Source organism: Saccopteryx bilineata, chromosome 4 (genome assembly GCF_036850765.1).
Source record: "Saccopteryx bilineata isolate mSacBil1 chromosome 4, mSacBil1_pri_phased_curated, whole genome shotgun sequence".
NCBI classification, from domain to species: domain Eukaryota; kingdom Metazoa; phylum Chordata; class Mammalia; order Chiroptera; family Emballonuridae; genus Saccopteryx; species Saccopteryx bilineata.
This window is the reverse complement of record NC_089493.1, coordinates 26,016,544-26,042,092: the sequence shown is the minus strand read 5'-3', so window position 1 is coordinate 26,042,092 and position 25,549 is coordinate 26,016,544. Positions and strand designations below refer to the sequence as shown.

General features: G+C 40.5%; 1 protein-coding gene across 11 annotated transcripts in view; it reads left to right on the top strand.

Moving 5' to 3' along the window:
- The window catches only part of TTLL5 (tubulin tyrosine ligase like 5), a 308,772-nt gene that overhangs the window by 82,634 nt on the left and 200,589 nt on the right, over positions 1-25,549 (top strand). For 8 of the 11 annotated variants that reach the window (XR_010731041.1, XM_066272631.1, XM_066272633.1 and 5 more), the window contains 4 exons: positions 11,321-11,434; positions 11,709-11,800; positions 14,586-14,648; positions 21,341-21,379. Coding sequence is in view for 10 of the 11 variants with exons in the window: in XM_066272631.1 (XP_066128728.1) it covers positions 11,321-11,434; positions 11,709-11,800; positions 14,586-14,648; positions 21,341-21,379 (308 nt within the window). In the remaining variant the exon portion in view is untranslated. The remainder of the gene's footprint in view (positions 1-11,320; positions 11,435-11,708; positions 11,801-14,585; positions 14,649-21,340; positions 21,380-25,549) is intronic. The other 3 variants (XM_066272636.1, XM_066272635.1, XM_066272632.1) reach the window with 1 other exon arrangement.

Below are 25,549 nucleotides of genomic sequence, written 5' to 3'. Positions count from 1 at the left end.
ATGCTTTGATATCAGGGACAGAAGATGTTTCTTTCACACGTAAGTGTGTCACTTGCAGCTATTAGTTCTTTAGCAGCAAGCTCCAGCATGTTTATTTTGACATTTGTACTCTGAATCATTTTCTGGTAAGCTTAGAACTTGAAACATGACTTTCTTAGCTACTGTTTTTGATAAAGTGATTCGCATTATTTATTGAATCCAAGAAATGAAAAAAGGAAACTTATTGGTTGTCTGGTATTTGGTAACTAGTTAATGTGGGTCTGTAATAGGTGTTTCGGTGTTTAGTTGGTAGAATTCAAATCTGTAATACTGAGTGTTTTATATTTAGCAAGTACCTAAGTATGCTAGCTGCTCCCCATGGCAGACAAGCAAGCCCCCTCCCCCAAATCCAAGGCTGTTGACTTCAGAGAGCTTACATTCTAAATATAACTTAGACTAATCAGGAGAACATGAAAAATACTGTTTCATAGCCTTCTGGATTTGCCTTTGAGGAAGTGTGTCTGATGTGTAATTCTAACCCTAATTTCCCTTTCCATTTGAACTCCAGTACATCCACTCCACTGCAGTAAAGCCCCAGGTACACCAGCCTGTGGGTGAGCAAGGCCTCTCCAGCAGTCGTGTCTTTGAACACTGCTAATGTGGAACAGAGCCTTACCGGTTCTACTCAGCAAACTTCATACTTGTGGAATTCTTTGATTCTTACTGTTCTTTGCAGTGTTATACTTGTCTCTGTTAATGAGGCACTCTCAACTCCACAGTCGTTTAGTCAGAACTCGGTAAGAAAGGAAAAGAAAAGAAAAGAATTCTCTGTTCTGGCTTTTAGACGATGTCAGGTTTTCTTCTTCTGTGGTTGTCAGATTGTGAAGCCACAGTTCTTTGCCTCTTGGTTGTCTGACTATTCCTTTTAATCTATTATCTCTTTGTACATTTTTTTCCTTGCCTTGAATTTGATGGTTCAATTTCTCACCAGAGATTGCTTGTCAGTGTTCCAGCGGAGGCAGCATGGATTTGTGGAAAGAACATGGACTTGAGAGTTAGATTGACCCGAGTTCAGATTTGCTCTCCCATTAACTTAGCTGTTGGACCTTGGGCAGTTCCCTTAAGTCTCTGAGGCTCACTTCCCACATCTATTAAACGAGAATAGTAATACAGACATGGCGTTATGCTGAGAAAGAAATGGTAAAATACTTAGCATAGCTCTGGAGACATAGTTTACCCTCAGAAGATTTAATCCCCTTCATACTTTTTTCTTTAATTTTGTTTATTGATTATTAGAGAGAGGGGTAGTTTACTAGGGATTCAAGTTAGACTTCCCAGGAAGGGGGAGAGAGAGACAGATAGACACATTGAGTTGTTCCTGTAAGAACCCTGACCGGGGATTGAACCGGCAACCTTGTGTATGGGGATGATGCTCAACCGAGCTATCTGGCCAGGGCGTGCACTTTTGAATTCTATTGATTTTTTTTTTATCCATTTGATAGTGTCTGGTGTTTTTTTTTGTTTGTTTTTTGATACTCATTTTTCTATAGTTAAGTTTTTCACATTTGCTGTCATCCACAAATGCAAATTATTATTTATCTATCCATCCTTCCATACATTTTTTTTTTTTTACAGAGACAGAGACAGACAGACAGGAACGGAGAGATGAGAAGCATCAATTATTAGTTTTTCATTGCGTGTTGCGACACATTAGTAGTTCATTGATTGCTTTCTCATGTGTGCCTTGACTGCGGGCCTTCAGTAGACCGAGTAACCCCTTGCTCGAGCCAGCAACCTTGGGTCTAAGCTGGTGAGCTTTTTGCTCAAACCAGAGGAGCCTGCGCTCAAGCTGGCAACCTTGGGGTCTCGAACCTGGGTCCTTCGCATCCCAGTCCAATGCCCTATCCACTGCGCCACTGCCTGGTCAGGCCATCCTCCCATACATTAATGAAGATTCTAAATAATGCCTAAGACCCATTTTGCAATTCACTTCCTCACATGATTCACTGCTATATAGCTTATCCTAGTTACATCTTTTAACTGTTTTTGGGTTTTGTTGGGGTATTTTATTCATTACATCATGACATTAAGCCATGATTGGGAATATAATTTTGAATAAAAAGTTTATTGAAATTTTTACAGCTGCTTTGTAACATCCGAAGACATTAAATGTATTGGCTATATTCCCTTTTTTGTAACTATGTGCTAAAAATTGAAATTGTAAATTATGTTTTAACATAAAGCAGTCTTCATGCTACTATACTTCATGAGTCCATTAAACTAAATGCTTATAGATTTTTATCTTTTACTATTTGTTCCATTATTTTACTAGGGATTCAAGGTAGACTTACCCGGCAGTGACCACAGGAGCACAGTTACTGCGCTTGTGAAGATTGGTGCTTCCTTTGTATTTTCTAGTCCTCTGGGACCTCCTCAGTTCTTCACTATGTTTCAGACATTAATATAAGTGGTTGTGGGGTTTTGTTTGTTTTTAAAGCCAGTTCCCTTGATAAGAGGTGCATGTCCTCATACCTGTTGATTTACATTTATTCCAAATTTCCAGATGTTGCAAATCTCTATTTTATTATAACACAAGTCTGTAACTTACTTTTTTTTACCTCCTAATTTCAAAGTATACTTCTGGTTACTGTTATATTTAAACCTTCTTTATTAGCCATTTTTTGTCTACTTGACCTCAGATTTATTTATATTTGGTCCTTTTTGTTCATTTTCTTTAATTTGAAAGAAGTAATTCATTTTGCTTTTTAAACTTGATTTTGCCTTTTATTTCCTAGATGACAACATACATCACAAATAAATTGAACTATTTCTAGTTCATTTGTTTTAACATAGAATTCTAAACTGTGTAAATAGCATTGGGATGTTTTTATTCTTTGCATGTGTCCTCTGTCAGACAGATTTTACTTTTGTCCCTCAGTTGTGATGTCTTTTAAAATGCCTCACCTTTTCCATATTCTGTGTTTTGTCCAGTTCTTCTCATTGCTGGTCCTTGCCAGCTTTCTTTAGGCTGAGAATCATTACTCTGATTCAATGTCTGTTTCCTACTGCTTTTAGTGGGGACGAGTGGTTCTTTGTCTTAATAATTTCACATTCTCAGGCAGTTCTTCCCTCGCAGTAAAGGTTGGATGTGTATTTCTAAGTATATTTCTGAATCATAAGTTGTATTAATGATAAGTTAACATCTTGACCCATGTTGTGTGGCAGAATTCTTACCTACGCAGTATTTTGCAGTTTAAAGTCTATAAGCACCCCATAGTTTAAATCATGTGTCATCTAGCCAGAAACAGTGGTTCTCTGTAAGTTCAGAGATGCTTTGTTTTTTTAGTGCATTCAGTCAATCCATTGGAATATGAGGATTTATTCTGTCGCCTAGGGAATGGAGCTGAAATGATATGCCCGAAGTCAGAACTACAAAGTGGCTTGCATTTGGACTGTTTTGCTCTTGTTTCTGGTAGTTCTTAATGATCTTTTCAGTTGGTCAGTTCCTTTTCTTTACTTTGCTTTTACTCTCCAGGTATGTCTCTTTGGCATTCATAAGCATCTTCCTTCCTCCCCCCTCAACTACTCCTCTTATTCTCTTTTTCTTCTTTCTCCTCCTTCTCTGTTCTCCCTTTTTCTTACTGCCTTTTCTCACATCTGTCTCTATAATTTGGGTCACATTCTTTAATAGTTTATTTCATTAACAATTATTGGTAGGATTCCACCAATGGTCTAGTATAATAATGCATTATTGTTTATGTATACATTTCTCTATAAACCAGTATAGCACATAATATGTTGATTTTTTTTTAATTTTATGTATTTATTTATTTATTTTTAATTAAAAAAAATTTTTTTTTTATTCATTTTTTTTAGAGAGAGAGAGAGGAGAGAGAGACAGAGAGAGAGAAGGGGGGGAGGAGCTGGAAGCATCAACTCCCATATGTGCCTTGACCAGGCAAGCCCAGGGTTTCAAACCGGTGACCTCAGCATTTCCAGGTCGACGCTTTATCCACTGCGCCACCACAGGTCAGGCCATACTATGTTGATTTAAAACATTCTCTCTACCCTGACCGGTGGTGGCACTGAGGGACAAATTTCAAAAACCTGAGGTTGCAAGCTTGAGCACGGGCATCACCATGATCCCATGGTCACTGGCTCAAGCCCAAAGGTCACTGATTTGAAGCCCAAGGTTGCTTGCTTGAACCCAAGGTCGCTGGCCTGAGCACGAGGTGACTGGCTCAGCTGTAGCTCTCTGGTCAAGGCACATATGAGAAAGCAATCAGTGAACAACTAAGGTGATACAGCTGCAAGTTGATGCTCCTCATCTCTCTCCCTTCCTGCCTCTCTCTCTCTCAGTTTCTTTCTCACTTACAAAAAGAACTCACTAATCTCAAATTTATTGAAAAGCTGAGATTGGCAAAATACTTCTGACTTTCTAGTCTGATATTATCTAGTATAGGGGTCAGGAACCTTTTTGGCTGAGAAAGCCATGAATGCTACATATTTTAAAATGTAATTCCGGGCCCTGGCCGGTTGACTCAGCGGTAGAGCATCAGCCTGGCGTGCGGGGGACCTGGGTTCGATTCCCGGCCAGGGCACATAGGAGAAGCGCCCATTTACTTCTCCACCCCCCCCCCTTCCTCTTTGTCTCTCTCTTCCCCTCCCGCAGCCAAGGCTCCATTGGAGCAAAGATGGCCTGGGCGCTGGGGATGGCTCCTTGGCCTCTGCCCCAGGCGCTGGAGTGGCTCTGGTCGCGGCAGAGCGATGCCCCGGAGGGGCAGAGCATCGCCCCCTGGTGGGCAGAGCATCGCCCCTGGTGGGCGTGCTGGGTGGATCCCGGTCGGGCGCATGCAGGAGTCTGTCTGACTGTCTCTCCCCGTTTCCAGCTTCAGAAAAATACAAAAAAAAAAAAATGTAATTCCGTGAGAGCCGTACAATATGTATAACACTAAATACAAATAAATATGTACATTTTATGTAAGACCAACACTTTTAAAGTACAATAAGTCTCTGAATTCTTTTTAATAACGTTGTTATGCTATTGCTAACCAATGATGAATAAAGTACTTCTTACCATTAATGCGACTTCTGGTGCTGCATGATTTTGCTGATGGCTTTGTAGTCTGGTTAATAATGTGGTGAGGTTAAGCTTCATGCACGCGTTGAGACTTCCATCCGTTAAACGAGATCACAGGTTGATGTTAACGTTCTTTAGATGTGAGAAAGACTGCTCACATGCATACGTAGAGCCAAATATCGTCAGTGCAGCAGTACTCACACACTGCAGTGTGTGGTATGTGACGGGAAGCGCGTTCCAAGTTTTGACAATCAGCTGGTCCACGGGTTGAAGTTTTTTCATTTCTCCCCACTGTGTTTGTTCGCCAACTCTGCTTGCTGTCATGCAAGTCTTTCCAAATCCTTATTCAGTGACTTATTCACCCACATGTCTGAGGCCTTCAGGTTAGCAGCTTGTAGCTCAAAATCTCTGATGGAGACACCGGGGAAGTAACTCAGGTCGGCGCTATCCACTGCACACTTGTGTGGATGGGTGATGAACTTAAAAAGACGAGTGTGCTCATGAAATTCTCCAAAGTGCGCTTTGAATGACTGCAGGAGATTAGATGTGAAGTCCGCTAGCTGCTGGAGATCAAGATGTTGAGCAGGGTCACTTGCTGTGCATGCATCTTTAAACTCTCCCAGTTTTTCAAAGTATAGTAAACGACCTGTTTCAGTGTCGGCGATGAAGAGTTCCAGCTTGTTTTCAAATGCAAACACTGCTTGTTGAAGGAATAAGACTGTATTTCCAAAGCCTTGCATTTTCACATTGAGCTGGTTCAGATGTTCAGTCATGTCCATGAGATAGTAGAACTTCAGGAGCCACTCAGTGTTAGCTAACTCAGGATGCTCAACGTTTTTCATTTCAAGAAAAGTCTGAATTTTGCTCAGACAAGCCACAAAACGGCTGAGCACCTTCCCTCTTGACAACCAAAGCACATTGCTGTGCAGAAGCAGACCAGGATAATTATTCCCAACTTCATCCAGCAGTGTTTTAAACTGGCGATCATTTAAAGCTTGGGCAACAATAAAGTTGACCACCCGAATGACCAGCGACATCACCTCACCAAGCTGCTCGCCACACATCTGAACACAAAGCACCTCCTGATGTAGGATGCAGTGAAAACTTAGGATGGGTCTCTTTTCATGTTCACAAAGAAGCGCTACGAATCCTCTGTTTTTCCCCACCATGCACGAAGCACCATCAGTACACACCGAAATAAGTTTATCCATCGGTAGATTTTTTTCTTTAGCTAACTCAGTGAAAGACTTGAATAAATCCTCATCTCTTGTTGTCTCTTTCATAGGCAAAACAGCAAGACTTTTCTCATGTAGTGTGTCACCAACAGCATACCTTGCAATAATGCTGAACTGGGATAAATGGCTTATGTCTGTTGACTCATCCAACGCGAGAGAAAAGAATGGGGCTGCATTTATGTCCTTCACTTGTGTTGCCTCAATTTGATTTGACATCATGATGGTACGATCGTGAACAGTTCTTGCCGACAGAGGCATGTCTTTTATTCGTTTGATTATCTTGTCTTTATCCGAAAAGTCGTCAAAAAGTTCATTGGCAACATCAAGCATGAATGTTCTGGCATACTCCCCATCTGTGAATGGCTTTTCATTTCTCACAATTGCTAAAGCACCAGCAAAGCTAGCTGAATTCCAGTCACCTTGTTGGGTCCAAACACGGAGTTGCTGCTGACTAGCTTGCACTCTGCACAGTAGCTCTTGACATGCTTTCTTCCTGCTGTCCCCCGCTGGATATTTTGATGCAAATGTAGTATGGCATGTGTGTCGAAGTGCCGCCTTATATTTGACCGTTTCATCGATGCAATTTTATCATTGCATATTAGACACACTGCAGAACCTGCTGTCTCCACAAAGGTGAATTCCTCTGTCCATTTCTGCTGAAAAGTACGATACTCCTCATCTTTTTTTCTTTTAACCATCTTCTTCATCAAAAGGGTTTCTGCAATTAGCTAGCTGACTACTTGATTAAAAGGAGGGAAGTTTACTTCCTGACCTCACAACGACCCGTGTACTTTAAGCATTATCCAATAAAAATTTGGTGTTGTCCTGGAGGACAGTTGTGATTGGCTCCAGCCACCCGCAACCATGAACATGAGCAGTAGGAAATGAATAGATTGTAATACATGAGAATGCTTTATATTTTTAATGTTATTATTTTTTTATTAAAGATTTGTCTGCGAGCCAGATGCAGCCATTCAGAAGAGCCACATCTGGCTTGCAAGCCATAGGTTTTCGACCCCTAATCTAGTAGCTTCCCCAAACACAATGGAAACCTGGGTGGATTTTTAGAGGCATTTGAGATACCTAGACTTTAGTAGCTACAACTTTTCCCATCTTTTTTCTCTCAGCTACTTTAATAGGTTAGATGGAAATAAATAGGTGGAGAGTCTAAAGCAGTTTCTAGCCATGCTTTTTCTCTTGGAGCAGAATTGACATTTTCTTTGCAGCCTGGTGATATTTGTGACAATGAAAGAGTAAAACCATAAGCTTAAGGGAGTTAAGAGCTGGGATATCATTTAACAACCACTATTAGTCCTCAGCCCCTCCTTTTTTCAAATCTCCCAAATGCCCCAGCCAGGAGCACCTGCCTGAATTTCTACAGCTCCATCAAATAGCCCACAAAAATGCCCACAGTAGCTAGACTTAAAATTGTGAGCTATGAGTAAAAAAGAGTGGTTATGAATGTGTATAGGAGAAAACTCTTTGAAAGTGACTGGCAGATTCTTAATAACCAGTGTCATCCCAATAAATATAAAAGAATCATTAACAGAAATTATATCAGTCATCACTGGAAAATAGAGAACACTAAATTTAGACTTTTCTTCTCAGTTGTATGTGAAAGACAGTGAACTTTGACCACTCTAAAATGTCAGCTACAAATTCTACCCTCTTACCCAGTGGTTTGTTTCCTTATAACTTTTATTATTACTGATAGTGGATTTATTTTTTGCTTCTTCCTTCTTTGGGGTGCTGCCTGACCAGGCAGTGGTGCAGTGGATAGAGCCTGGGATGCTGAGAACCCAGGTTCAAAGCCCCAAGGTCGCTGGCTTGAAGCCCAAGGTCGCTGACTTGAACCCAAGGTCGCTGGCTTGAGCAAGGTGTCACAGGCCTGACTGCAGCCCCCCCGTCAAGGCACATATGAGAAAGCAATCAATGAACAGCTAAGGTGTCACAACTACAAATCAATGCTGCTCATCTTTCTCCCTTCTTGTCTTTCTGTCCCTCCATCTTTCTCCCTCTCACTAAAAAAAAAAAAAGAGTTTTGGGGTGCTAATTCATTGTTCACACAACAGATTTAGATTAGTAGAGGAAAATTGTAGCATGATTATATTCCCAATCTCCAGGAGTGAGGAATATCATTCATTCTGTCATGAAGTAGCTCCACAAAGGTGAAAATTAGGTCCTAGAAAAGAAAAAAATGATAAGTTATAAAAAGAAAAATGAACAACAAATAAGAAAACATTAAAAAAATTAAAAAAACAGACCACAAAAAAATGAATACCAAAAACAAAAAGACAAAAATAAAAAAATTTTAATTAAAAAAATTGGGGTGTTTATTAGATGTTATACAGTAGTTGTTGATCCATGTTCTTATAAATATGACCCTGCATTTTTACAAACTATTCTAATAATTAATAACTTTCTTAAACTGTTTTTATTAACCTTTTAATACAGATGTTAGTTTATCAACACTTTTAAATAATATTCTTTCTGTTCTAAAACTTTTAATGTTTTTGAATGTGTGCTTACTTTGTACTGTCTTCCTACATAGTTTCAGGGACTTTAAGGTACTTAGTCGTGTGAGGTGAGGTAACTTGTCTTTGGGGGAGTTACTGCCTGTGCCTTTCTGATCAGAGTCATGCTGCAACGTGTGAAGTAGATAAGTGTTTTTAGCAAACAGTGCGTGAAAATAAGAAAAGTTTTTAAAGCATCCATTAATATTTTGACTTTTCCAAATTATTCACTAAATAAGCACTCACACTTTTTTTTGAGACAGAGAAACAGAGAGAGGGACAGAGAGGGGTAGACAGACAGGAAGGGAGAGAGATGAGAAGCATCAGTTCTTCATTGCAGCATCTGATTGCTTTCTCATATGTGCCTTGATGGGGGGGGGCTACAGCAGAGTGAGTGACCCCTTGCTTAAGCCAGCGACCTGGGACTCAAGCCAGTGACCCTGTGCTCATGCTGGTGAGCTTCTGTTCAAGCTGGTGACTTCAGTGTTTCGAACTTGGGTCCTTTGTGTGCCAGTCCAGTGCTCTATCCACTGCACCACCACCTGGTCAGACAGCACTCACACTTTAACCATCTCTTCTAAAGATTGTATTATTTATATTGATTTCCTTTCTAAATCTTTAAACTTTTTCTTTTATTCCCCTTTCATCCCAGCATGTACTGCTTAATGTATTTTCAGAGATTGGAAGGGAACTAAAATTTTTCCCAAAATCTTCTGCTAAATTTTATTCTACCCATGATTGATCTGTGTTTCAGCACACTCATGTATTTATTTGTTCAACAAATATTTATTGGCATCCTACTCTATGCTGAGAACTATTCTGGATGCTGAAGATACCACAGGCAAAGCTAAACAGATAAAGTCCCTGCCTTCATGCATTGCTTATATCTGTTTATTTCATAGTTTTCTTCATATACAATAGATATCTCATCATGGAGTTACCTATCAGAAAATCTATTTTTTATAACTCCCATGCTAGCTTTGAAGATTAGTATGCATTGGTCTCCCTTGTGTCCAAAGGTAAAGCCATTCATGGATATTTGTATACAGGGATGTATTAGTCAGCTTGTGCTGCTATAACAAAATAATCATAGACTGGGTGGCTTAAACCATAGAGATTTCTTTCTCTCAGCTCTGGAGCCTGGCAAGTGCAAGAGCAAGGTGCTGGCAAGGCAGGTTTCACTTGAGGCCTCTTCTCTTAACTGTAGGTGGCCATCATCACACTGTGTTCTCACATGACCACTTCCTTGTGTGCACTTCGGAGGGCTGTTAGAGAGGGGAGAGAACACAAGCTTTCTAGTGTCTCTTTTATTAAGGTTACCAATTCCATCAGACCAGGACCTCACCCTCCTGACCTCATCTATCCCTTATAACCACCCAAAAGCCTCACGTCTAAATACCAGCACGCTGGGGGTTAGGGCTTCAACATACAGACTTACAGGGACACAAGCATTCAGTCTGTAACAGTGAGTATTGCTAAAAAGGTCAAAGTGAGTTAGCAGAATGCCTTTTTGTAGTCAACACCAAGAAAAGTGAATGCAGTAATAGCTTCTGACAATAGGGCTTCTCTCTGGTCCAAGTTATTTCTAGGAATTTAGAAAGTTAGTTTACACCTACATTTACGTAATTATTTCAGTTTTTTTAATTGAATTATTTCAATTTCTTCTATTTGGTAGATTTGTCTTATCAGTGACTTCTTCTGTTTCAGTAATAGTCTGTTCTCATGCTTTATATCAATCTGACTTTCCTTGTTAGCTTTGTATTTTTCTGTTCACAGAGCATCAGAGTCATTTAAAACTTTTGTTCTCAAATGACCTTCCTGAACATTCAGAAGGGGAACTAGCACAGATCATCTTTGGGGAGCCATGATAAGCTTGGCCCATGTGTTTGCCTGCGTGGGCTCCCAGGGTAGTCGTCCTCAGCTCAGGTCTCTTAGAGTCCAGCAGCCTAAGTATTTCTCAGGTTGTCGTCTTGGGTCACAGCTCTTCTGTGTGTCACTTGAGGACTGATGTCAGTATTTCCCCTTCAAGTTCTAATACATCTGGCAGCCCGACTTTTTCGTCTGTGACATTATAGATTGCTCCTTGGTTTTCTGTCTTAGGTCTCAATTCTAATTCTCCTTCCCCAGTGCTGAAAAGAATACAGTTACTGAAATAAGTACACAACTTTATATGGAAGTTTTTCAGAATTCTTTCCATATTTTGAAACTATTAAATGTATTCTCAACCAAGATTAGGAATACTAGCTTAGCAAGACATGTGAACATCTTCCTTTTTTCTACTTGTTTCTTTCAACCCATAGTATTTTCCTTCTCTTTGTTTTCTTTTCTTGCCCTTGAGTTTACTAAATTTTATCTATTTCCCAGGCTTTCAAGCTAAGAGATTAATTACAGAAAACGGGCTTTGGATTTGAGCTTACACATTCGGAAAAATGATGTCAAGGGGCCGAAGAGGGAAATGAAGGAAGATAACGAAAATGGCTTTTTTGTTTGATTTTGTTTTTCCTCCTTTTTAGCGTTCCCGTCCACTCTCTGCCAGCGATGCGGAGATGAGGAACCTCGTGGGCTCAGCCCGGGAGAAGGCGCCAGGGAAGTTAGGTGGTTCTGTGCTTGGTCTGTCGATGGAGGAGGTAAAGAGAACTCCATTTCAGGCTTCTGTGGGTTAACACAGGGGCCAGGGAAAATGAGTTAGTTGTAATATATATGACCAACTCCCATCTTATATTGAAAAGAGAAAGATTCAAGACGGGGAAAATTTCTTCTCAGAAAACAGCATCTTAAGTGTAGTTAATTTCTCCCTCTTCTTTCATATTCTTGGGTCATAACTCTCTTCTTCTGTCCTATAACCACATGGATTCCAGTTTTCAAAATAGACACTCATTTTATTTTTCTTTCTCCATGTAGATCAAAGTTTTGCGGAGGGTGAAGGAAGAGAATGACCGGAGAGGTGGATTTATTCGCATATTCCCTACATCAGAGACATGGGAAATATATGGGTGAGGTGACTACCTTTTTTTTTTATCTCTACTTCAAGTTCACACAGTTGGATTAATTATGACACACTGTCATCATTGCTCTCCACATGGTGCCTTTCCTGTTTTGCTTCCTTATTTATAAGAGTATGAATATTGCCCAACCCAAGAACTAGAGCATTACCAGTAATTTATCTACTTGTGCATCACTGCCCCTCACTCCCTATTTTTTTGTATAATTCCCTGCCTCCTTCCTAACTAGCCTCCTAACTATCCCTCCAACTCAGGGTTGGGCCCTCCTAAATTTTATGTTCATCATTACCTTGGTTTGAAAAAAAAAGTTTCATCATCGATATTTGTGCCAAAATAATATATTGTTTATTTTTAGTCATCAAGATCTAGTTTACGTGCAGTAGAATGCATTCATTTTAAGTGTACAGTTTGATAATGAGTTTTAACAAATATAAACACCAATTTAACGACTGCCATCACCACAATCGAGATTCAGAACAGTTCCGTCACCTCCAGAAGTTCCTTCATACCCTTTTATAGTCAGTCCCTTCATTACCTCAAGTCTCAGGTATCTGCTGAGACTTTATGTTCCTCTAATTTTTCTAGAACTTCATATAAACGAAATCATATAGTATATATTCTTTGGTGTCCAGATTCTTTTGTTTGGTGCGGTGTTTTTGAGACTTATCCATGTTGTTGTTTAAATAGTTCCTTCCTCCTTATTGTCCCATACTGTTTCAGTATAGGAACGTACCGCACTTGGCTTATTCATTCTGCTGCTGTGTCCCGTATGGGCTGTGTCCCGTTTGGGGCTATTATGGAGAGAGCTGCTCTGGGCATTCGTGTACAAGTCCCTGTATGGATATATGATTTTACTTCTCTTGGATAAATACCTAGGAACGGAATAGGTGGATGCTAAGATAAGGGATAAAGGACAGTAGTACCATTGCACATTTTACCGGTACGACATGTGAGAGTTGCAGTTGCTCCCCGTTCTATTTTCTGTTCATATACTGAAACAGTTGGCATTCTTGGCAATACTTGTTATTGTCAGATTTTTAATTTTAGGCATTTTAGTAGTAACGTATCTCTGTGGTTTTAACTGCTTTTTTAATAGATAATGATATTGAGCATTCATGTGCTTTTGGTTATTTGTTTATCTTTTCTATTTTAAATTTAGGATTTTTATCTTTTTATTATTGTTTTATAAAGGACTTTCAATATAAGTACTTTCTCAGATGGTTATATTGTGACTTTTTTTCAAGTCTTTGGCTAGCTTTTTCATTTTTATAACAGTAGCTTTTAAAGAACAGAAGTTTTAAATTTCGGTGAAATCCAGTTGTCCAAATTTTTGTTAATATATATTTATTATTAATCAAGCATCTAGCACTTTGATTCTTTGGAGTCTAAAACAAATATTTTATGGAATCCCTATTCTTTGAGAGTTAGCAGTATGATTATGGAGAAATTATACATATAATAAAAATAGCTCTGATTTATGTAGCTCTGTGAATAATAATATACTAATGCACATCATTGTTATTCTTATTTTATGTTAGGGAAAGTAAGGCTCAATAAAATAACGTGACTTATCCATGATCTCACAGTGGGACTTGATTCAGGGATTTTGACTCCACATCCTACTTTTTTCTTCCTCCATCAAATTGCTTTCCGGGAAGAAAAATTTTACTCTATGTGACAATGTATGACAGGTCCCTCAGACATGCACCAAAGGCCAGGGTAGTCAGACAAGGGCACCCCTGTAGACTTGGAGCACTCATATGAGGAAGACTTCCTGTAGCAAGGGGGCTTGAGCTGCTTTTGAAGAATAGATTATGACTGGTGTCCAGACAGAGGCACCATTGGAAGTGTGGTGTGAGAGGATATTGGGGACACTTGTCTGCCTGTGCTGCAAGATCCCTGTTGGGGCACTTGTGTGGACAGCTTGTGAATGAATTGATGGTATAAATCAGGGGTAGTCAACTTTTTTACACCTACCGCCCACTTCTGTATCTCTGTTAGTAGTAAAATTTTCTGACTGCCCACTGGTTCCACAGTAATGGTGATTTATAAAGTTGGGAAGTAACTTTACTTTATAAAATTTATAAAGCAGAGTTACAGCAACTTAAAGCATATAATAATAATTACTTACTAAGTACTTTATGTCGGATTTTCGCTAAGTTTGGCAGAACAAATCTTTATAAAACAACTTACTATAGTTAAACCTTTTTATTTATACTTTGGTTGCTCTGCTACCACCCACCATGAAAGCTGGAATGCCCACTAGTGGGTAGTAGGGACCAGGTTGACTACCACTGGTATAGATCATCCAACTTTTGAAGCTTTGAAGAGAAAGTGTATGCCTCCAGCAGTAGGCATCAAGGAGCCATGGGAAGTTCTTGAGGAATATCTTGGTTGAAACAATCTGTCCACATTGTCACGTTTCTGCACCCCCATGCCCAGCTTCAGTTGACCTTTCCCCCAGCTATATATGACTTTTGGCAGTTGTTTTGTTTTATTTTTCAATTTTATTTTCTGAATTTAGTATGTCACCTTTTAGTAATAAAAGAAATTCTGTTTTTATTTCTACGTTTCTAAATTTTTTCATTTTATTATATTTGCTGCTACTCTAGCATATTGTTGTTTTAATTTGAGCAGCTGCCTCCTCCTTTGCTACTTTAGAAATAGTATAGTATATTAGTACCTGTCACTGCTGTGCTTGGTTCAGGGTTTTATTTCTATATTTTCTGGCTTCAATAAGCTTGAATAAGAACCAGTTCCTTTCTTTGTCTTTCAGGTCCTACCTCGAACATAAGACCTCCATGAACTATATGCTGGCAACACGGCTCTTCCAGGACAGGTGAGGTTTGCCGTTCTTATACATTTGGTACGACGAGATCACAGTATTAAGAAATAATACATGCAAATGAAGGAAAAACTTTATAAAAGCTTGTAAAATCTTTTATATTTATAGAAGGGGCCTTGCAGAAAACACAACGTAATAGCCCATTTTTCCAGAATTCATTTACTCTCAGCACTTTGTAACTTTTCCAGAGGCTAAGAATGGTAAACTAATTGAGCTGCTTTTATGTGGGGAAGATGTGTTTACCTACTGACGAACAGGCCTTTTTATTAATATATTTATTGAATATTAACCACTTTGCTTGGTGTTTTCGAATATCAAGCAAATAGTAGTAGATGGGATTAAAGCATAAAAATCCATACATTTTAAAGATCTTTTAATTTGAAAAGTTAAACCATAAAAAAATTTAAATAAAGTTTAGATGCCCTAAACTTTACATTTGGTGCCTTTTTACTTTAGCCACAGTTTTAGCAGACACGATCATCTGTTTTTCCAGACGAGAAGAGATTAGAATGATCAGATTAGAAAAGGTGGAGGGAAGGTAATTCACAAAATAAATACACTGAGAATTGTAAGAAATGACAACTGATAACCTCGAAACAAGCAAAAATAGGAGGAAATGATGGAAAACAGACATTGGAATTCAAATAGCACAGCAGTCAGAGACCCCTTAGGCCCACATAGTTCTGTTGCCCCTGAGACATAGCTGCATTACAGTACAGTTCAGTAATTGACTATGAAAATAAGGTGCCTTCGTTGTTGAGAGAAACCTATGTCAGATTCAGGGTATATGTCCTTTTTTGCAGGATTCTGAAAATAGATTTCAGTCATTTCTTGTAATTTCATGATCTGTTATCAGGAAATATATATGGGATTTGCAATTTCTCTGTGTAAATTTGTGGTTATTACCATTGATTAATTAATTACACTGTGCAATTTCTAATGAAAGAGATCTTCAGATTTACTTAGAAGACATAGAAGCCTAGTTTTTTATAAGCCTCCCCAGTTTAGAGTTAATAGATTTTACCAAGATGTGTTCTAGTGTGTAACTTTTTCATTCTTTTGGTTTTGTATTGGATGAGTCCTTCCAGTCTGAAGACCAGGTCTTTCAGCTGTGGGAAATATACCTCTCATCTTTCCTCTCCCTGTGGAACTTCCTTGAGATGAATTTTGGGTCTTTTGCTATGTCCTCCATAGTTCTTTACTTTTTTCCTCATACTTTTAATTTCACTGTCTCTTAGCTTTAAATTTTGTGAGACTTCTTAACCTTTGTCTCCTATGATTCTTTAATTTAATTTTTATATTTTAAGTGAGAGGAGGGGCGATAGTGAGACAGACTCCCACATGCGCCCCAAAGGGGATCCACCTGGCAAGCCCCATTGGGGCCAATGCTCCAATCAACCGAGCTATCTTTGGTGCTGCCCTGGGTGAGGTGGGTCACTCGAACCAATCAAGTAGGAGGGAGGGAGGGAGAGAAGGGGAAGAGGGAGGGAGGGAGAAGCAGATGGGCACTTCTCTTGTGTGCCCTGACCAGGACTCGAACCTGGGATGTCCATACACCAGGCTGATGCTCTATCCACTGAGCCAACTGACCAGGGCCTCCTAAAACTCTAAGTAAATCTAAACTCTAAAATCCTCAGCCTTATCTATTTTATTAAGACCAGTACAGAAGCGGATTATTCAACTTATTTATTTTTTATTTTGTCAAGTATGATTTTAATTCAAAGAACTATTTTTGCTTTCTGACTAGTTTTCATAGTTTATGGATATAAATAATATCTTTTCACATATCTTTGACTGTCTAGTTTGTTTATTGGTTCTTTCTGGTGTTGTTTTGGTATTTTTGCATTATATTTCATTTTCTGTATTAGTTCTGTTTGTTCGTGTCATTCTTTCTAGTTTATATTGTTACTTCCTCAAATATTTGGTGATCTGCCTGACCAGGTGGTGGCACAGTGGATAGATTGTCAGACTGGGACTCAGAGGACCCAGGTTCGAGACCCCGAGGTTACTGGCTTGAGCCCAAGGTCACTGGCTTGAGCAAAGGATCCCTCACCCTGCTGGAGCCCCCCAGTCAAGGCATATATGAGAGAGCAATCAATGAATAACTAAGGAACTATTGATACAATGAAGAATTGCCTGACCTGTGGTGGCGCAGTGGATAAAGAGTCGACCTGGAAATGCTGAGGTCGCCGGTTCGAAACCCTGGGCTTGCCTGGTCAAGGCACATATGGGAGTTGATGCTTCCAGCTCCTCCCCCCCCCTTCTCTCTCTCTGTCTCTCCCTCTCCTTTCTAAAATGAATTAAAAAAAAAAAATTTAAAAAAAAAAGGCAAGGTGATACAATGAAGAATTGATGCTTCTCATCTCTCCTTTTCTGTTTGTCCCTCCCTCTGTCTGTCAAAGAAAAATATTTGGTGATCTTTGATTTCTAGTCATATTTATAAGTAATGGACTGTTCACCTAGGGTGGGCAGGTTGCATGAGTTTCCTCACAGGTTATATTGGTCTACTTCTGATCTGACATGGACTTTGTGTGTGTGGCTATGTCTTTCCATGTCTGGGCTTCCCATGGAGGCCAAAGAAGGCAGAGTACCACAAAAGCCAAAATTAGGAAACATTCTTATAGGGGTAATATACAATAAAAAAAAAAAAATTAGAGAGGCCCTGGCCGGTTGGCTCAGTGGTAGAGCGTCGGCCTGGCATGCAGGAGTCCTGGGTTCGATTCTCGGCCAGGGCACACAGAAGCGCCCATCTGCTTCTCCACCCTTCCCCCTCTCCTTCCTCTCTGTCTCTCTCTTCCCCTCCAACAGCCAAGCTCCATTGGAGCAAAGTTGGCCCGGGCGCTGAGGATGGCTCTATGACCTCTGCCTCAGGTGCTTGAATGGCTCTGGTTGCAACAGAGCAATGCTCCAGATGGGCAGAGCATCGCCCCCTGGTGGGCATGCCGGGTGGATCCCGGTCAGGCGCATGCAGGAGTCTGTCTGACTGCCTCCCTGTTTCCAACTTCAGAAAAATACAAAAAAAAAAAAAAATTAGAGATGTAATAAAACATGTACTTTATATTTATTAACACATTCAGTAACAAAATCTAGCCGTGGGTCTGATAACCACCATAATTTAAAAAAACATGATGTATTGGCAACGTTTTGAGACACTTGTTAACAGCTCTAAAGTATTATGGGAAAAGGTGTTATTTCTTTAGGTAATGAAGTCACACTAGTACTATTGAGGATTGTTTCCTACATGTATATGAAGAAAATGCTCAGTTTCAGTTAAAAAGATTAATGTTTTTTCTACTCACTCCCTGACATCTTTCTTTAGGCCCCATTTAACACTTCTGCATTCTAAAAACTTGGATTCAAAAAACCCTGAATTTCTCTGTTTAGCAAAGAAAGGCCCTCATTATCTCCTCCTGACTACCTTTTAGCCTAATCTGCACTTCTCCACACAGCCACGACCAGCCAGACGACATCCACTTACTTTTTCATGCCCTTTGGTCTACTTACATACTCACCACTCCTTATAGTGACCTTCACTCCATCCCTAAATTCTTCTGTGTCCTTCATCCTCTCACCCAGATGAAGAGGAGCTTCTCCCAGCTCTTTTTATCCCTCACTCTGATTTAGACTCCTATATTATATTATAATTGCCTGTTTACTAACTAGTCTGTCTACTTTACAAGTTGACTTTTAAGAGTAGGAACTCTGGCCCTGGCGGGGTAGCTCAGTTGGTTAGAGCCCTGGTCGGCAAACTGCGGCTCGCGAGCCACATGCAGCTCTTTGGCCCCTTGAGTGTGGCTTTTCCACAAAATACCACATGTAGGCGCTACCTCAGTAAGGAATGTACCTACCTATATAGTTAAAGTTTAAAAAGTTTGGCTCTCAAAAGAAATTTCAATAGTTGTATTGTTGATATTTGGCTCTGTTGACTAATGAGTTTGCCAACCACTGGATTAGAGCATCATTCCTATACACCAAGGTTGCAGGGGTTTGATCCCCTGCACATACAAGAAGCAACCAGTGAATTCATGAATAAGTGGAACAACAAATTAATTGATGTGTGTGTCTCTCTCAAATCAATAAATTTTAAAAATTAAAAAGATTTTTAAAAGAGTTTTACTTTATTTTAGTAAGAGAAAGAGAGAGACAGGGATAAACAGATAAGAAGGGAGATGAGAAGTATCAACTCATAGTTGTGCTACTTAGTTGTTCATTGATTATTTTCTCATATGTGCCTTGACTGGGGTACTCCAGCAAACCAGTGACCCCTTGCTCAAGCCACCGACCTTTGGGATCAAGCCAGCGACCATGGGGTTATGTCTGTGATCCCACACTCAAGCCCGTGACCCTGCACTCAAGTTGCTGAGCCCGTGCTCAAGCCAGCAACTTCAGGGTTTTGAACCTGGGTCCTCAGCTTCCCAAGCTGACGTTCTATCCACTGCACCACCTCCTGGTCAGGCAGTACTTTGTTATGTTCACAAAAAACTATGCATTGAAAAAAATTGATACTGTATTTATTGCAAGCCCTAACATCTTCCAATAAGTCTGTTCTCTTTTATCTGAATGGATGTTTTCCCTCTTGCAGATTCCATTGTATTGTCGTCACACCTACTTTCAAACTAATTCTGTAGTCATTTAGGTGAATTTTGTTCCTGTTGTCCCACACTCCTACCTCACCTCCCCACTCTGCTCTTGCAAACAGTATCTTACATATTTATACTTTCTCACCATATGGCAGTATTTTTAACCCTGTCTTATCAGTAACACCTGAGGTCTTGTAAACCATGTTTCTCCCTGGCCCCACCCCCAGACTGAAGTATGAGTACTTACCAAAAAGCTGTCTAAGTGATGCTAATGTGAAGCATTAGCTTTCTGATGACATTATGACAGTATGAGGACATTAGCACAAATAGAAGACATGGGAAGGGAAAGACAAAGCATTTTGGTGAAGACAGACTTTTCACTTGATTTGCTACAGGTAGAAAATCTTGATATTGATTACATCTGTGTCTTTAAAAAACGAACCAGGGCCCTGGCCCGTTGGCTCAGCGGTAGAGCATCGGCCTGGCGTGCAGGGGACCTGGGTTCGATTCCCGGCCAGGGCACATAGGAGAAGCGCTCATTTGCTTCTCCACCCCCCCCTCCTTCCTCTCTGTCTCTCTCTTCCCCTCCCGCAGCCAAGGCTCCATTGGAGCAAAGATGGCCCGGGCGCTGGGGATGGCTCCTTGGCCTCTGCCTCAGGCGCTAGAGTGGCTCTGGTCTCGGCAGAGCGACGCCCTGGAGGGGCAGAGCATCGCCCCTGGTGGGCAGAGCGTCGCCCCTGGTGGGCGTGCCGGGTGGATCCCGGTCGGGCGCATGCGGGAGTCTGTCTGACTGTCTCTCCCCGTTTCCAGCTTCAGAAAAAATACAGAAAACAAACAAACAAAAAAAACAAACCAATACCAAAGGTTACATGTTGTGTGATTCTATTTATTTAACATTTTTAAATGATAAAATTTTAGAATGTAGAACAGATTACAGGGAGGCTAGGGTTAGGTAAGAGGTGTGTTCTCATAAAAGGGCAACATGAGATCCTTAAGTTGGATACATGAACTTGCACATAAAGTTGTACTCAACCAGTGCTCGCTTCAGCAGCACATATACTAAAGTTGTACTCAACCAAACATACACATTACAAATGAGTGCAAGTAAAAGGGGAAATTTTAAAAAGAGTGTTAGGTAAAAGAGAATTGAATGTGGAGAAAATGTTCTAAAAGAAAAACAAAAGCCAATGTAAACATGAATGGCATTCACTTCCTCCAGTTAGAGTTCGACAATGACACAGAATGTCCCTGATGGAAAACCCGTTTCTCCTGAGCAGCTTTTTGAATCTCATGAGAATTTAGATTGGTTTCTTTTCCTTATATAGTTCAGTGAAAGTATGAAAAGCCCTGGAGTGTCAGACCTAAACCCTGCGTTTAATTTTTTTTAAGTGAAAGTAGGAAAATAGAGAGACAGATTCCTGCATGTGCCCCAGCCGGGATTCACCCAGCAAGCCCCCTACCAGGCGACGCTCTGACCATCCGGGGCCACTGGCCACCGAGCTGTAGGTATTCTTAGCACCTGAGGCAGAGGCTTCAGGAGCAATCTTCAATTGCCGGGGCCAGCATGCTTGAATCAGTAGAGCAATGGCTGTAGGAGGGGTAGAGAAAAAGAGAAGGGGGTGGGGTGGAGAAGCAGATGGTCACTTCTTCTGTGTGCCCTGACCAGGAATAGAACCTGGGTCGACACTGTGCTGCTGCGCCAACTGGCCAGGGCCTGAGTTCAAATTTATAACTTTTACACTCTGACCTTGGTATGTCACAGAATGGTCTTTTTATAAGTAGAGCTAATAATAACCTTCACTTGATAATTGTGAAGGATAGTGTGACTATATATATACTACATGCAAGTCGTTGTTGTGATTTTTCTCTGGAATTCAGTTGTTCTATCCCTTTTGTTTTTTATTGACCCTCCCTCAAGCTCAGGGTACTCTATTTTTTTCTGAGTGTGTTCTCAATTCATCTCTCTGCTTCTCTCTCAAGATGCCTTCCCTGCATAATTCTGTGTTGAATCTCTACAGTACAAATTGCAGGTGTGTGTGTGTGTGTGAACTCAGGAGAGACTATCCACATAGTGCTCTAACCCACTTGTCCTTTCTACTTCTGTAGGGGAAACCCAAGAAGAAGCTTATTGGCAGGAAGAACACGGTAACTGATTTTTAAAAGTTGAGCAATTTTTTCCATGTGCATAATATGTGACCATGCACAAACTAAGCATGATAGATATTTCATATAACCATTTTAAGTTTGGCTAAACTTGAGCAATAACATAAAGTGTTTTCTATTGGAACACTATTCCATGGCAACTTTTTATAAATGAAGTTTGGGATTTATGCACTTATTTATAACTATAGGTATATTATTTCAACTGATAATAATAGTATCCTTGTTTGACTATATAAGAGAGACCAAAGTATGAATGCAATTTCAAGACTATTTCATGTTAGATTCAAATAAGAGGTTATGTTTTGGCCTTCACATACCTGGGTCATATAGCCCTGTACCTTATGGGGCTGAGTAGAACTGTTTCCAGTTTGCCACGGAATCACAAGTATGCAGAATACCTGTGGCTGTTCATTTTGGCAGAGGACAGAGGTCTTAGAAGAAGGGCTGGGACGGCCTTACCTAAGGAAAGACTCCAACCACAGCAAAACCTCTTCAGCCTAAACACACGCCCTGTGGTTTGAGACATCACACACATCCCCTTTGTACACAGACACAGACAATGACGGTAGCAGAGAGGAAGGAGGTGGGGGCTGAGTGGAGGTGGGCAAAGAGGGGGGAGTGGGGATGGAGAGAGGTGGGCAAAGAGGGGGGGTGGGGATGGAGAGAGGTGGGCAAAGAGGGGGGAGTGGGGATGGAGAGAGGTGGGCAAAGAGGGGGGGTGGGGATGGAGAGAGGTGGGCAAAGAGGGGGGGTGGGGATGGAGAGAGGTGGGCAAAGAGGGGGGGTGGGGATGGAGAGAGGTGGGCAAAGAGGGGGGAGTGGGGATGGAGAGAGGTGGGCAAAGAGTGGGGAGTGGGGATGGAGAGAGGTGGGCAAAGAGGGGGGAGTGGGGATGGAGAGAGGTGGGCAAAGAGGGGGAGTGGGGATGGAGAGAGGTGGGCAAAGAGGGGGAGTGGGGATGGAGAGAGGTGGGCAAAGAGGGGGAGTGGGGATGGAGAGAGGTGGGCAAAGAGGGGGGGTGGGGATGGAGAGAGGTGGGCAAAGAGGGGGGGTGGGGATGGAGAGAGGTGGGCAAAGAGGGGGGGTGGGGATGGAGAGAGGTGGGCAAAGAGGGGGGGTGGGGATGGAGAGAGGTGGGCAAAGAGGGGGGAGTGGGGATGGAGAGAGCTCTGCTCGGTGCAGAGGGTGTGCAGTGCGGTGTGCAGATGGCCTTATATTGAGCTGGACACTTGGAACCTATATGGTTTTGTGAACCAATGTCACCCCCAATAAAGTCAATAAATAGAAAAAGAATGAAAGTAAAGTTGGTTTCCTATCCAAATCTTTTGAAGCATAGATCTGATTTTTCTTTTAAAAAAAGGAAAACTAAACATTGCCATTTAATTAAAGGGAAACTGAGACTAATCAAGTTTGTAGCTTGTTTCCAAACAAAAGTCACACTTAGTTTATAACTTTTCTCCAGTTTTTAATCAAGGAATATGCTTCTTAGAGTATGAACTATCAATTGCCACTCATTCTATACAGCCCTCATCAGGGGGTTTTGGTGGTATAGAGGTAATGACGGGGCACCACAGACCACATGCTGGAGCGTCAAACCAGTCTTAGTATACTTTAAAAAGGTTAAAATCATTTAGAATAGGCTCCTTGACCACAGTGGAATTAGAGATCACTAACAATAGAAAGTCTCCAAATATTTAGGAATGAAACAACACATTTCTCAATTATCCATAGGAGAAGGAAGAAGTCATAAAGGAAATTAGGAAATTCTTGAACTGAACAAGAATAAAAATATAACATTAAAATGTGTAGGATGTAGCTAAGGGAGTGTGTCAAGGGAAATTTGTATCTTCAAATGCTCATATTAGAAAACAGAGGACCAGCCTGACCAGAGGACCAGGCAGTGGCACAGTGGGTAGAACGTCATACTGGGATGTGGAGGACCCATGTTCGAGACCCCAAGGTCTCCAGCTTGAGCTCGGGCTCATCTGGTTTGAGCAAGGCTCACCAGCTTGAGCCCAAGGTTGCTGGCTTGAGCAAGGGGTCACTCGGTCTACTGTCGCCCCCCAGTCAAGGCACATATGAGAAATCAATCAGTGAACAACTAAGGTGTCACAACGAAAAACTAATGATTGATGCTTCTCATCTCTCTCCCATCCTGTCTGTCTGTCTCTATCTGTCCCTCTCTCTGACTTTCTCTGTCTCTGCCACAAAAAACAAACAAACAGAGGACTAAATCACTGGTCTAATATTCATTTTATGAAAATGGAAATAAGACGAGCAACCCAGCATAAGTAGAAGCAAGGAAATAATAAAGGGTAGATATAAAAAAAAATAAAAAGACAAACAAGAAAATTAATAAAATCCAAAATTGTTTATTGGTAAGATAGCAGAATTAATAACCTCTACTATAGACCCATCGAGAAGAAACCAGAATACTAATTACCAATTAGTGTAGAGTAGAAAGGGAAGAGGGATATCACTATAGATCCTACAGACATAAAAAAATATTAAGGAATATTATTAACCTCATTCCACTATTTTGAAAACTTAAGAGAATTGTCTGAATTCCTTGTGGGGATGGAACACATAGCAAAACTGAAATATACCAAAATTAAAATTTTGAATAACTGTATCTATTCACTATATTGAATTTGTAATCAAAAACCTTTCTACAAAGAAAACTCTAGGCCCAGTAGTTTTGCTGGTAAACTCTATCAAACATTTGAGAAAGAATACCAGTCTTACACAGACTTTTAAAAAAAATCTAGGAAGGGACACTTACCAATTTATTTTATGATGCCAGCATAGCTGACACCCAAATCTGACAAAGACATTAAAAAAAAATCACAGGCTAATATCTTCATGAACATACACACAGAATTTTTTAAAAGTATATTAGCAAATAGAATCCACCAGTATATATTATAAAAAGAATAATACATATGAATTTGTAAAGTGAGATTTTTCTCAGTAATTCAAGGATGGTTCAACATTTGAGTAGTGAATATAATTCATTATATTAAATAGAGGGGAAAAATCAGATGATCATTTTATTACCTGTGAAAAAAGAGAAAAAAGCATCTGATGAAACCTAACACATCTGTAAGAAAAACTCTTAGCAAATTAGGAATAGAAGGGAACTTTTTTCATCTGTTAAAGGCCTTCTGTGAAAAACCTATTTCCAATATCATACCAAATGGTGAATATTGAAGACTTTTCCCTATGATTAGTAATAAGGTAAGATGCCTACTCTCACCACATGTATTCCCTTTGTACTAGAGGGTCTAAGCAGTACAATAAAGGGGAAGGAAGGGAGGAAAGGAGGAAGAGAAGGAGGGGAGGGAGGGAGGGAGGGAGGGAGGGAGGGAGGGAGGGAGGGAGGGAGGGAGGGAGGGAGAAAGGAAGGAAGGAAGGAAGGAAGGAAGGAAGGAAGGAAGGAAGGAAGGAAGGAAGGAAGGAAGGAAGGAAGGAAGGAAGGAATAATATATTAGAAAGGAAGAATATAGACACTTGTTTATATTCTTGAATGACATGATCAAGTTAATAGAAATCCCAAGGTATCTAGAGAATACAAGAGGATACAAGTATACTTAGCAAGATCTTGGGATATAAGGTCAATATACTAGCAGTAAATAATTAGAATGTGACATTTAAAATTCTGTTTATAATAGCATTCGAAAATATAAAGTTATTAGGGATAAATATAACAAAACATGTTCATTACCTACACAGTAAAGGTTACTAAATACTAACTGAAAGAGATTTTTAAAAATCTAAAGTACAGCCTGACCAGGCAGTGGTGCAGTGGATAGAGCATTGAACTGGGACATGGAGGACCCAGGTTTGAAACCCTGAGGTCGCCAACTTGAGCGTGGGCTCATCTGGTTTGAGCAAGGCTCACCAGCTTGAGCCCAAGGTCGCTGGCTTGAGCAAGGGGTTACTCAGTCTGCTGTAGCCCCCCAGTCAAGGCACATATGAGAAAGCAATCAATGAACAACTAAGGTGCCGCAAGGAAGAATTGATGCTTCTCATCTCCCTTCCTGTCGGTCTGTCCCTATCTGTCCCTTTCTTTGTCTCTGTCACACACACACACACACACACACACACACACACACACACAAATCTAGAGAGATATATCATGTTCATGGATTA